We start from the raw sequence: 14,538 nt of genomic DNA on the forward strand, positions 1-14,538 counted from the left end.
CCGTGTTCGTCCCTCGTCCCTGGGAGACCGCACAGTCTTTGTTGGTAAAATTGCCTCGCAGGGCAGATCACTTGGAGCAGAAATTTCCACATGCTGCATAGGCGCGCTTTTGCAATTCGTGTGCTACGGAATATTATATAAAACGGCGTGCACGAGCGCTGCGCCTTGTGCAGGGCGACCATGCAGGAGCGCAACGTACAGTCTAATGTTCTATGCTCTGGGAGGCGACTCACCAGAAGCTGCTGTTGTCGATGGTCATCCATTGAACGGTTTTCTTCATGGCCTCCTGCCAGGGCTGGAGGAAGCGATCCTCGACGTCCGGGTAGGAGCTGTAGAAGCGCTCGATGTCCTCGCGGCTAGCGAAGTGCGAGGGGTAGCCGACGTGCAGCCGCATGGAGTACACCTTGTTGATAGCCGTCCGCTTGGTCGTGCCGTCCAACCAGGTGGACGAGTCGATTTCCTCCAGAATGGACTTGCGGATGTAGTCGGCCATCTCCTTGGCCTTGGCCACTGTACCCGGCGGCACCTCCTTGAACAGGTACCACGAGAGGAGTGGAACCTCCATGGCTCGCGCGACGGCCCGCAGGCACATGTGGCTCGCCATCTCGTCCTTGTAATGCATGGCCACGCCAGGGGACGAGAGCGGCATCAGTGTGCGCAGGAGCTCCCAGCTGACGAGCAGACTGAGCCGCGCACGGCCCAGGTACCGGCAAAGATTGGCGAAGCGAACAATGTCCGGCTTCTGGACCTGCGCGACGTTGAACATGAGTGTGAAAGGCAAGGCTTTTGTACGCAGGGAACCTAATTGAGAAAACTCGTGTGCATTCAAGTAACTCAGTTACATCGGTGTCGCGGACGTCGCCTTCGCGTGCGCATGAAGCAATATGAAGTCATCAAAGCCATGGAAAGAACCATTTATTTTGTATTCGGTTGTAGATTTCGTTAATGACTGGTGGAGGCGCGGCTACGCTGGGTGCTGCTGCCACCGTGTTTGGGCGATACTCACACCGTTCACCGCCTGTCATCGAGTCTACTACTACTACTACTACTACTACTACTACTACTACTACTACTACTACTACTACTACTACTACTACTACTACTACTGTGCACCACCAGTATCGGCATTATGCTGAAACACACACACTGTCGAACAGCGGGTGTCTTACCAGGGTCCAAAAAAGTGAGCACGTGCTCAAGCAGGACGGCGCAACGTAGTTATGCGGCCTCCCGGGTGTTTAATAATGTCGCTCGAGCGCCGAACATAAGGCACGTCAGCTATAGAGAAGGAGCCGTGATTGGTGATAGTGCGCACAGCACACTAAAGCATGAATGTCGTCTGTTGGGCTGTTGATGTCAAGGGCACCGGAGACCAGGGTTAACTGTGCAGTCCTATTGACAAAAGACAGGTGTGAAGCAGAACAGGTGCATGATTTAAGATGTGTTACCTGCGATACCCTTGTTATGTTTCTCTTGCTTTACAGGACCCACGCATGTGTCATGGAATTATCGTGAAAAGAATAAAAATTATTAGCACATACTTGAATATTGTCTGTAAAGGGTGGGACCTCACGGATAACTAAAGTAGGACGTGTGCATTAAGTGAACATGGTAGCAGGTGACGTTCGCTTTGGAGAATGCACTTTGGAGAAACTCAGAGAATGCCTTAGTCTTCAACCAACTCGCCCAGCGACAAATTTTACTCTACATGGTGCCACATTTCTACTTAGCAAGTATAACAAGCATGCGACGCCCCTTCGGGCATAATCTTCGTTGGCCTGGCAGGCTCGGTGGCCTGCCATGCTCGGTGGCCTGCCATGCTCGGTAGGCAACATTGGGCACCGCACCCAATAAACACCGACGAGCACAGCTGCTAGGCCGTCAGTCATCGTTCGTCACGACCACGCTGCGGAGCATCTGTCTAACGTAGGGTGCCTCGAGCCCTCTCTCGTTCACGAACCCGGGCGGATCGTGACACTGGCGACGAGTACCCACGGATCGTCCCACGCCACCGCGAGCGGCGAAACACCACCCCCCGTTGCTGCCGCCATGCCGCTGCACGGAAGGCTCGAGCCGTTCGAGGGAGATGGGTCCGCCTGGCAAATTTACGAGGAACAAGTCCACGTGTTCTTCCGGGCAAACGACACGCCCGAGGCCAAACAGCGGGAAATTTTCCTAGCCAGTTGCGGTACCCGCGTTTTCAGTCTCCTGCTCGACCTGCTCAAGCCAGCAACGCCGCATGTTAAGACAGTGGGTGAGCTGCTCGCCATACTGCGCTCTCCTTTCGACCCAGCACCGTCCACACTAATGGAGCGTTCCCGCTTCAACAGCCGGAGCCGCCGGGAAGGAAAGACCCTCGGGCAGTTCGCTGCTGCGCTACGAGGGTTAGCGAGTGCCTGCGCTTTCGGGGACCAGCTGGACTCGCTGATCCGGGACCGTTTCGTCTGTGGCATCAACACCGCCATGCAGACGAGACTCCTGGGGCTAGCCGACTCCTCGCTGGACAACGCCGTGAAGGCAGCGCTCGCAACGGAAACTGCCGCCAAGGGCGCCGGCGAGATTGCCGGCGAGTTGGCGACAAAGGGCAGTACCTGCGGTCGCTGTGGTGGTGCCCACTACCCCTCAAAGTGCCAGTTCTCTCAAGCACAATGCGTCACGTGCGGGAAAACTGGGCAGCTGGCACGGGTATGCCGAAGGGGGAGGACGAACAGCGAACAGAAAACAGCAGCAGCAGCAGCAGCAGCAGCCTGGTTCAAGCCCAGGTACCACACAAGCCCGCGGCCAGGGTAGCCGTCGCAAGGGTTCGCGGCGGCAGCGTGCGGCAGCAGCCTCAAGTTTTTCCTCGGCCAGGCTCCACATCGTGGCCGAGGACCCGCTGATTTTCGACATCTGGCACACAGGCCTTGTACCGTCGTCTCTGCCACTGTACATGCTGACCGTCGAAATCTGCGGGCGCCCCATTTCCAAGAGAGCTGGACAAAGGGGCCAGCGTGTCGGCCATGGCCGGGAAACGCTTCAGGCGTACCTTCCCCGGCGTGTCCGCCGAGGCTTCGGGCATGATGCTGCGCAGCTAGTTCGGGCAGCTCTCCCAGGTCCAGGACCAGGCACAGGTCAGCGTTCGCTTTGGCGACAGGCAGACAACCCTTCCCCTCGACTTAACCAAGGGGTCGTCGCCGACGCTGCTGGGCCGAAACTGGATTCGTGCACTGGGCGTTCGTCTGCCAGAGTACCAAGAAGCCAGCCTGCATGTGGTGAAAGACGTCCCCTGCCTCCTAACCGAGTTCAAGTCCCTGTTCCAGCCAGGGGTGGGCACATTCACCGGCACGACGGCTCGCATCTATGCACCCTAGGGAGCCCGGCCTCGTTTCTTCAAGCCTCGCCCACCGCCGTTCGCCCTGAAGGAGGGGGTCACCCAGGAGCTGCAACGGTTAAAGCGAGAGGGCATCCCAGTGCCCGTCAAGACATCTGAATAGGCCGCTCCCATCGTACCAGTCCGCAAGCGAGACGGCAGTATCAGGATCTGCGGGGATTTCAAGGTTACCATCAACCCCATCGCTACCGTCGAGGAGTACCCGTTGCCCGGGACTGAAGATCTCTGGTCACCGTTGTCCGGCGGACAGACGTTTACCAAGCTCGGCCTCAGAGATTCTTACCAGCAGCTGGTGCTTCAGGATGCCTCCCGGAAGAATGTCACAATATCGACAACTTTGGGGCTCTTCCAGTACACGCGCTTACCGTTTGGCGTGGGCTTAGCACCGGTCATATTTCAGAGGGAGATACAACCTCTTCAGGGGCATGAGGCACGTGGCGGTGTACTTGGATGACATCCTAGTTACTGGCAGTGACGACGGGGACTACCTGCAGAACCTGCACAACGTCCTGGCACGAGAGCAGGACGCCGGTCTCAAGCTCTAGCTGGAAAAGTGCATTTTCCTGGCCCCTAGTGTTGAGTACTTGGGAAATGTCATTTCCCAGGCTGACCTAGCCCCGGCTCCCCGCAAAGTTGATGCTGTGCTCAAGGCGACTAAGCCCCGGAACAAGAAGGAGCTTCAGAGCTACCTCAGCCTCATCAACTTCTACAGGAGTTTCCTGTCAAACCTGTCAGAGCATCTACAGCCGCTCCATCTTCTGCTTCGAGATGGTCAGCAATGGGTTTGAAAGAAGGAGCAGGACCGGGCCTTCCAGCGCAATAAGAAGCTAATCACCATGGCTCCAGTGCTGGTACACTTCGATCCAGCCAAGCCTGTCTTTACCGTATATGCGTCGTCGTACGGCGTGGGAGCCGTCCCGACGCACCGGGACAAAGATGGCCAGGAACGCCCTGTGTCGTTTGCTTTTCGTAGGCTCCATGCTGTAGAGGAACGCTGCAGCCAGCTGGACAAGGAAGGCCTGGCCCTCAAGTTCGTTGTGGGGCCGGAAGTTCGAGGCGGTCACGGACAACAAGCCGCTGTTGGGGCTGCTAGGGCCTCACAAGGCAGTTCCTGTGCAGGCATCACCTCGAGTGGTACGCTGGGCCTTGAGGCTGTCAGCTTACAGTTAGCAGCTGGTTTACCGCCCGGCAAGGGACCTGGGACCTGCTGATGCCCTGAGCCGCCTGCTCCTGCCAGAGGTGCCTGATGCTGTTCCGGAACCTGCTGAAGTGTTCATGCTGGAGCACGCGTACCCGGAGGTGCTCTCCAGATCTGCGGTATTAAGTGACCAGCCGGGGCCCAGTCCTGTCACAGATGGTCAAGACAGTGTCCCGAGGGGAGGAATTGGTTCAGCAGGTCTATAGCCACAAGGCTGCAGAGGTGAGCTTGCAGCAGGGCTGCCTACTGTGGGGTTCCAGGGTGGTGATCCAACAATGTCTCCGGTCCAGGGTCCTGCAGTTGCTGCACAGGGGTCATCCTGGCGTGGTAAAGACCAAGATGGTGGCCCGGTCCCATGTTTGGTGGCCTGGCTTGGACCAGGACATCACTCATATGGTGCAGAGTTGCCAAATCTGCCAGAAGCATCAGCAGGCCTCGCGTCATGTGGAAATCACCCCCTGGTCGTTGCCACAGAGACCCTGGTCCCGCCTACATGTGGATCTTGGGGGGCCCTTCAAAGGCCATTACTTCCTGTTGGTGGTGGATGCCTTTTCAAAGTGGCTGGAGGTGCTACCTCTCACTACTCCATCAACAAGTGCGACCATTGCAGCGCTGCGACAGGTCTTCGCTGTCCAGGGGCTGCCGGACGTCATCGTGTCCGACAATGGTCCTGCTTTCGCCAGCACAAAGTACCTGGTCTGGCACGATATATGGCCTGGCACGATATATGGTCAAGGAGCAAGGGAGGGCAAGGACGACGCGCAACGAGCGCCACCTGGCGGGGTATAGCCCCCTAGCGAGTGGCGCACGAAGTGCCCCTTACGCGCCCTCTCCGGTGCTCACGTCACAACATTTAATGGGCGCGCGCGCGCAGCTATTGCAAGCAAGCGAGTGGGCAAGTCTCAGGACACTGGCACCTACTGCCAGGCAGCGTGCGAAGCAAATTCTTTCATTAGTTATCCGTTAAACATCAAGCCACCTTCTTGTGAATGATGTCATTAGTGACATTATTATTTGCGTTTTCCACTTGCCGGTTTCCAGGAATTTTGTCAAAGTTGTGCTCACGTGGCAGGTCTCTAAAGGCTACGATTCTGTGCTTTGGTGTGCGGTTATCGCTGATCTCTAATTGATTTTGATTATTCCAGACACGTCAGTAACTGAACTTCTTACTAAACTTATGCTCTCATCTCATATCTATAATGAAACCAATGAACTTTGTAGTGTACTATTTTTCTATTTTTTTCCTTATGTTGAATATCGTCCCTGGTCGTTTCAGGAGGTGAAACGGATGTGCTGCGGAAGAAGCAAGAGTGTCACTCGATGCTCGTGGAACTAAAGAGTCGCAGTTCTGCCCGAAAAGCGAAGCATCGATTGCGATAGCAAATTAGTGGACGGCAATACGATGTAAGGATAGTTTTGTCGGCCGTATAAGCTTGTAAACATGAGCATAATAAGCAAATTAGCAAGCCTGGTTTCATGCGCGCACAAGCCAACATGAACACATCTCACTCGATGACCACTGAAACTCGCCGTGAAAACGCTACAGTTAAGAAAGTCGGCAGCTGCAGCGAGCGTATTGCCCTTTGTGCCGCCGCTCGCATCAACGGGAACTACGCCGCGAAAACACAGTGCAGCGCGGACTCTGTACTCATCGCAGATGGCTTTCAACATACAGGGGCCCGACCGGGCGGCGTGTTTCTATTTACGACCAAGCCCAGTGCTCCACCGCTGCGCAGCCATACAGCGCTGGCGTGCATCACGTTTCTAGGTACTTTTTTCCCCGAAGCGCTACGGCGAACGCCCTAGATCCTTCTAGGTATTTGGTGGGACTAGCTAGATGCTATGCCTGGGCGCACAATCTGCTCAGCCAGCTGTCGCTCAAAGAAAATAGGTTTTTTACAAACACGCCGCCTAGACTATTTCGATATGAAAGTTGCGTGCGGAAGCTGGAGTAACACTGGAAAAAATTTTACAGCGAAGCTGTTTATGCAGACCGTACGTGTGCCGTCGCTGTCGGACTTCGCCAAAAAGGGGTCACGTGACCTAGCGGGAGAGGAAAAGAGCTCAATTGGGAGAAAGGGGATGGAGCGACCCCTTTCTTCTTCTGAGATTGCTAGCTTACACGCGAATCTTATACGGTTGTCACACGGTGCATTTTCGGCTATCGAGCCAGAACGGCACCGAATTTATCGACGATTGATTCCACCTTGCCGGGAAGGAAACAAATGTTATGCTGGTGGTTTGTGGCCAAAGCACGTGTCTGCCGGCACTTCAGCGACTTCAGCGCCAGCAAGATGTGCCGGTAGCCACGTCAATCGTCAAACAAATCCAACTAATAGTTAAAACAATTGCAGCGCCCGCATTTCCAGTGGTGGGCCTTGCGCCCAATATACAATGCGGTGGATGAGTGGTTCTGCACGTTACATCCCAGCCATAACTATAGGAAGACCACGAGTAGTGCGTTCTCCTGAGGAAGACGTTGCCTACCGCAAGCGTCACCGAGAGTTGGCTCGTGAACGGGCTCGTCGTTGTAGGGCCGACCTTGAGCGGCGCGCCAGAGATGCCGAGTTTAAACGACAGCGCGTACCATCAACAAATACAACGTTACACTAATACTTAATTCCATGGTGTAACACTCAGCGTAACTAACATGGTTTTGCTGTTCGGCCTCTTCACGGACTGGAAGGGGCGGCGATTTTTTTCAGTCTTGATAAGAGAATAAATGGACGTGGCAAGAAGTTGGTCGTGGTGTGCGAGGGGCTTCGATCTAAGCTGCGATAATCGTGAGGCATGGACGGTTCCTCGTACCACGAGCCATATCGCTTTAATCAATCGTCCTTTCCTTCTTTACATCACTATTTCTCTTCCAGCCGAAACCAAGCTCGATCCAAATAGGTCGCGAAGCTTCGGGCGAAAAGCGGTTCAGAACAAATTGCCACCGACATCAGCAAGGGTGGTTATGGGAGCAGCGATTAAAGAGCGACTATGTTTGGAGGGAACAAACACTGGAAAAGAAAAACGCGTGTTTTAATTAAAGCGAGACACCGTTAGAGTCATTCAACGAAAAAAAGATTCCTAATCAATTTTCTATATGCGTAACGAGTAAAGAAAGGAGAACTCCATATTGCTATTATCAATAAATACATTTTTCAGCGCCCATCCTAAATGGGTAGGGCGGGGCGCGTTGAAACCGCTATCGCTTGCAAAGCAATGCAGCTCTTGGAAGTGTGCAGAAAGGCACGCTCGTGAATTTCTCCTGCTAGAATACGCCCCCCATCCCCCTCACACGTTGCGCTGTTTCGCTTGGCGACGTTTGTCTGAATTTGGTGACGCGGGTAGCTTGAGCGTTTCTCAACCTGTTCAGTTAAAAGTAGTGAGTTACGACGTCCAGGTAATTGTTTACTTTAGTGTTTTCCTGCAACTGCGCTAGCCAACAGGCTTGGTGTCCGGTGATAGAACCAGCGCTCTACACTTAAAGCTTTCGTCGCGCTCCAAAGAAAGTATGTTCTGTTAAGGGGTGCGATTTCGACGCCCGTGCGCCTGACATTTTCTTGCATCGCTCTCCGCGCTGAAAACTCGAAACGCCCATCAAGTCGAATTGCGGAGCATTTGAATATGTAGCTCTAATGGCAGGTCACCAAAACAAATTTCGCGCTTTTGAGAACAAAATGAGGTCACTTCTGTTTTTCGCGGATATGACGTCACATTGTTCTTTCTTCCGCCAGAAGTGGTCCCTCCTCATACAGATGGCGCTAAGCCCCATGAACCCATGCAGGCAATTAAATTAAAGCAGCACGCATGGTATTAGATTTGGCAGACGTAGCTGTAGAGATGAACTTGGGACGACAGGGCTAGGCGAGCAGGATTTAATTGCAGGATTTACATTTAAAACAGGACATACATTGGCAGACTAGCGCGACTGCCATATGGAGCCCGCAAAACTAACATACAGCAAACCGTTTACGAGCACACAGCTCACTACTACATTTCGAGCATGACAGAGCATTCAGCTCCCGACAACGAGCACGACACGAGCACACCCTAGCAGCCGGCAAACGCTGCTTATAAGCTCTCCGCTTGACGTCATAGTTCGACGTCATCGTTCGGCGTGGACGGAGCAGGAATGGTCGGGAAGGTTCGTCCAAGCATTGTAAACTTGCCGCCGCCCCGCAGTATGGCTCACACACACTAATGCACGCAAGTTCGAGCCCATACACACAAAGGCTCCGGAGTCGCCGACCGAGGGCTTCGTAGAACTGTGCTCCGTCTCGGGTGGCGCGGCGGAGTACCACATTCCTGAGCTGACCGCGCGCCACGTGGCTGCCGGTCATCCGCAGTTTTCGGAAGGGCTCTCTGTCTGGTGGGCTTGGAACACGTGCAGCGGGCTGAAAGCTGGCACGTTGCCACCCCGTACGGCCATTCTTAACAGCTCCTCCATGGCCCGGAAAATCTCGCCTGGCCAGTGATGGCAACCGCTGGGCAGGAAGAGAATGGCTGGCGAGCAAGACGATGGCTTTGCTCTCTGCAACCCCTGCGTACTTGGAATGCCTTCAACCATCTTACAACTGGCACAGAAGAGTCCACCCGGCAACACAATACCGCTCAGCGTTCAAACGCCCGGAATCAGCTGCTAACCCACCAGGCCTCCTATCACAACTTCCATGCAAGTCACTCAACTGGGAATCCCAAATTTTGCCCCAAAATTTCGTGCCGCCAAAGCGAGCGTTCACGTTCCTCCTGAGTTCGACCAAACCCGACCGTCGCGCTGCACAAGAGTAAAGGTTTACGCAGAATTAAACCGAAGACTTTCAAACACCAATACTCAAATATAACTTCAGCAGCATAACTTCGCGAACAGCCTGTTCCTACCCTATCACAGTGGCGTACTTATCTCATGTACTGCTGCCACTGAACCGTCTGGCCAACTCCACAGGTACGTCATCACAGACGCGCTAAGTTTGAGGTCCCTATTCCGAACACGTGCTTGCATCATACAAAGTTTTCATCACGCTGACTCACATTTGTTCCTTTAATCCACACAGAACACATTCCTTAAACCAACAACCACACTTGCGTAACTTACGCAATACAGAGGAACCTTTGAACAAATGTGTCTTTTACTAACTAGCTCTTCGCACGCGTACTAGAGAAGTCAGAATACGGCTGCCTTCGACACACACGAGCAACCCAGTCATCGACGTTCTGCTTCCTTCCGTCCGCACAGGACACGCGTTAATGGACCTAAGAGCTCTTCTCAGTGCAAATCACGGACTTACTGAAAATCTACGCGCTTAACCTTAGAAAATTCAAAAACACTTAAAAAGAAAGAAGGTTAAATAACACACACGCGCGTTACGATAGGCCTCTCAACGATAACCTTGACCTTCAGGTTACTCACGCATACACAAAAAGAAAGCCTATATACTTATTAATAAACACCTCGCGAGACTACAGGTTTACTCAAAACGCGTCTTTCAAATCTCGAGCTTCTCAAACAAATCATAAACAGAGCTCATACCTTACATATTGAAAGAAATCCTAGTCTCAAATCGCGAAAATTTGCAAATGTTCAAAAATAAAACAAAACAACACGTTTTCCTACTACGGAAGCTCTCCTGGCCTCCCGTTCCCGATTGCTTACGACTGACTCATACTTTCAGCCGAACCCGAGGTGGTCGCGGTTTAAAAGCTACTCTGGCTACGGAGGAACAACAAAAGGGCTGACTCACTATCAGCTCCCCCAAGACGTTACGGTCTCCTGCCAATTTGCGTCCTCGCGCCCCGCTTTCAACATGACCTCGACTGACCGCGTCGCTACTCCCCACCTGGTCTCGTCTTGCCACCTTGCGCTTCTTTGTACTGCACGCTGAGCTTCGAAGAGAACGACGGAACGACGAGGAATTTGACTGCCCCGTGCCCTCTGTCCGCGTCCGTGCAGAACAAGCTTCTCGGTCCCCCTTTGACCGGTGGCTCGAACGTTTTCGATGCGTCAACATCGTCAGTGACGAACCGCACCTTTTTCCTCGCGCCCTGCCCTCTTGGGTCTCTCGCCATCTTTGGCGGCGCTACATTAGTTACCGTCTTTCGGTCTTTACCGCGCTTCTTTTTACGGCGCTTTCTCTTCGCACTCACTTTCATGTCGCCTTCTCGTGCCCCGTGCTGGCCGGTACACATTTCGTCGGCCCGGATCGGTCTCTTACCCGCACAGTCTGAGTGATTTTCCTTTAAATCAACATTCCCTCTGCCTCGACTGGCGGACAGCTCAACCGACTCTGCAACAATGCAGCAGGCTTTACTCGAGTTAGACAACTCGCACTCTTGCGAACTGCCCTCTACTACATTGCCCAGCTCACGCTGTGCATCGACACACAGTCCGTCGGTATCGATCGCTGTCTCACGCGCACAGTCCGAATGATTAACAACTGAATCATCCCTATCTAGGCTATCTAGACTGGCGGAGAGCCGCACCGATCCCTGAACAATGCAGTTGTTCTCTCGTGAGCTACGGAGCTCGCCACCCCGAGAACTATTCTCAACTGCATCGTCCAGTTCGCACTTCACTTCTGCACGCAGATCTGACTCGACATGGGTGCTCGCGTCTGTCAAGTCCGTAGTATTGTGTACCTCGCTAACGACCTCGCTACCATGAGATGCGACGCACACGCGCGGTAACTGTGCCAATTTGTTCGCAGCTGGCCTAGCTGTCTCTACAGTCATCTGTTGGCACAGCACCTCGTCGCTCTCACTCTGGCCTTTAACGGCCTCTGCTGCCACTAAGGCTTCGTTAGCTGCTAGCACTTCGAGTTCACTTGTGAACGTGCTGCTACTCTCACAGGTACTACTACTTTCCTCGGCTTTTGAACAAAATCTGCTATTTACTTCCTGCCACTTTCGCTGCGTCCAGCCTACAGATTTCTCCAGCCGCTGTTGACTTCGCTCGATTGACTGCTCAAAACCTTGAATCTCATTGTTCAATGCATCAATGTACTGCCTCGTTACTTCTGTTAGGCCTTCTTCCTGCGAAACCCCTTTCAGTTTCTGCCTAGCTTCTTCCTGTTTTTGCCTAAATTCATCCTGTTCTTGCCTAATTGCTTCCTGTTCTCGTTTTTTTCTTAGAATTCGTTTGCTCATTTGTTCTATGAATTTCGAATCATTCTCACTTTCGAGAATTGTCTTACGAATTTCTGATTCCTTCAAGTTCTCATCTACGTTTACCCCGATCTCCTCACACAACCACAACAGGTCAGCTCTCGTCAAACACACTAGGACCATGGTCGCTACTTTAAGCTTTGGCTCTGCTGTCACACAATACTTGTTGCGATACCCACGCAAATCAAAATACAAGTAACAGATCCCAGCGAATCAAATTCAAAAACAGAGAGAAATTGAAGCCTGGTAAATCTTACAGCCAAAACCAAACGCTTACCCACTGAAGCAGCACCATATCACCAGTCCTTCCCCACCGTATCCAGTCAGTTGCAAGTGGTGGTCAATCTCAAGTCGCTTCCAACTTGATCAGGATGCCGGTCGGTCACCATGTGCCAACGTCCGTCAGCTGCCGTTGCTGTCTCCGAGTCGTAGGCCGATCTAGGAGCCGTAGTCGGATCTCACCGCTGCCATTCAGTTAGTAGATTTGGCAGACGTAGCTGTAGAGATGAACTTGGGACGACAGGGCTAGGCGAGCAGGATTTAATTGCAGGATTTACATTTAAAACAGGACATACATTGGCAGACTAGCGCGACTCCCATATGGAGCCCGCAAAACTAACATACAGCAAACCGTTTACGAGCACACAGCTCACTACTACATTTCGAGCATGACAGAGCACTCAGCTCCCGACAACGAGCACGACACGAGCACACCCTAGCAGCCGGCAAACGCTGCTTATAAGCTATCCGCTTGACGTCATAGTTCGACGTCATCGTTCGGCGTGGACGGAGCAGGAATGGTCGGGAAGGTTCGTCCAAGCATTGTAAACTTGCCGCCGCCCCGCAGTATGGCTCACACACACTAATGCACGCAAGTTCGAGCCCATACACACAAAGGCTCCGGAGTCGCCGACCGAGGGCTTCGTAGAACTGTGCTCCGTCTCGGGTGGCGCGGCGGAGTACCACATTCCTGAGCTGACCGCGTGCCACGTGGCTGCCGGTCATCCGCAGTTCTCGGAAGGGCTCCCTGTCCGGTGGGCTTGGAACACGTGCAGCGGGCTGAAAGCTGGCACGTTGCCATCCCGTACGGCCATTCTTAACAATGGGCACAGTATAATGGCATTTTGGGAGAACTTAGGAATGGCTTCAGAATAGGTAGGCGTTTGGAGTATAACTTATTTGTTCTTACTATTGTGTATCGAAATATCAAGAGTGGAAAGCAGACCGTTATATGTGGCCTTTTCAGACATTACAGGAACGTATGACAACGTAGACCACAACATTTTGTGGAATATTCTGGATAGGGAAGGCTTACGGGACGATTGTCTACAGCTTTTGAGGGAGATCTACCTAGAAAGTACCGTTTGCGTTGAATGGGAATGGATGAGGAGCGAGGAGAACGTTCATATCAACAAGGAACTGAGGTAGGGATGCCCTTTATCCCCACTCTTGTTTATGGGGTACTTGTTGAGGATGGCGAGGGCACTAGAAGGAATATCGGTTTTAATCCCTTATACAAATAGGCGGGTACGGTAGTAAAGCAGCAGCCTCCGGCTTTATTTTATGCGGACGACATTGTGTTGCTAGTTAACAAGCAAAGTGATTTGCAACGTCTGGCTAATATCTGTGGACAGGAAGGCAAAAATGTCGGTTTGAAATTTAGTGTTAGAAAATCAGGTGTTATGGTATTCAATGAAAACAGTGAACAGACATTGGCAATACAGGGCCAGGAAATACATCGCGTACGAAAATATAAATACCTTGGCATATAGATAAGCGAAGGGAATATATGTGTGAAAACACAGGAAAAAACAATGACAATAAAGGGGAAGAGAAATGCAGCCATAATAAAGCACAGAGTGCTATGGGGATACAATGGGCACGAGGTGCTCCGGAGTATGTAGAAATCTGTAATGGTTCCAGGACTTACCTTTGGAAATGCGGTTGTTTGCTTAAAATCAGGGGTACAACCAGGACTCGATGGCAACCAAAGGTCAGTGGGATGGCTCGCATTGGGCGCTCACAGGAAGACCGCAAATGAAACTGTGCAGGGTGATATGGGCTGGACTAGTATTGAAGTGCGGGAAGCTCACAGTAAAATTGAATATGAAGAATGACTGAGGAATATGGAAGAAAGCAAATGGGATGGGAGAGTGTTGAGGTTGAAGTTGAGGTGCAGGGAAGAGATGGATTCACAGTGGAGGACAAGAACTAGGAAGCTTACAAGCAAGTATGCGGCCTGTAGGGTGGGCAACACAGCAACAAAGAACGTCAAGCGGAAAGTCAGAGAGGCTGAAATAATCTCATGGGTGGCGGCAATGGAAAGGAAACCTGCCATGAGCAACTACTTAAGAGGAAAAAACGAAATCGGGAAAGAAACAATTTATGATAACTCAAAGGGAAACTTATTACTTTTCGAAGCGAGATCGGGAAGCGTTAGAACACGCACCTATAAAGCGAGGTTAAGAAGGAAGACGAAGCATGGGCTTGCTGCGGTAAAGCTAGGGAAACTATGGAGCATGTTTTATTAGAATGTGAAGACTGCCCAGCAGTCGATTTGGGCACCACTGGCTTCCTTGGAGCCCTTGGGTTCAGCGAGAGCAGGGGAAAAGTAAACATGTCCACAATAGAGATTAGTAAGAGGCGACTGGAGGATTGGTGGAAGAAAAGTAGGGAAACGGCAAAAAACGGAGACCTAGAAAAGCAAAGTTCGCAATAGGGTGTCAGAAAGCTTGGTTGTGGGAGTTCATAGTGTTTTCTTTTTCTTCTTTAAGGTAGGACATTAGGCAGTATAATAGCAAGAGCTTGGTGGCGCAACCCA

At 52.2% G+C, this 14,538-nt stretch overlaps 1 protein-coding gene across 1 annotated transcript in view; it reads right to left on the reverse strand.

The window, feature by feature from the left end:
• Window positions 1-229: 229 nt before the first annotated feature.
• The window catches only part of LOC129383028 (membrane metallo-endopeptidase-like 1), a 37,312-nt gene continuing 23,003 nt past the window's right edge, over window positions 230-14,538 (reverse strand). Inside the window, exon 2 of the mRNA XM_055067218.2 lies at window positions 230-748. Within this exon, the coding sequence (XP_054923193.2) occupies window positions 230-748 (519 nt within the window). The remainder of the gene's footprint in view (window positions 749-14,538) is intronic.

Source organism: Dermacentor andersoni, chromosome 3 (assembly GCF_023375885.2).
Source record: "Dermacentor andersoni chromosome 3, qqDerAnde1_hic_scaffold, whole genome shotgun sequence".
NCBI lineage: Eukaryota > Metazoa > Arthropoda > Arachnida > Ixodida > Ixodidae > Dermacentor > Dermacentor andersoni.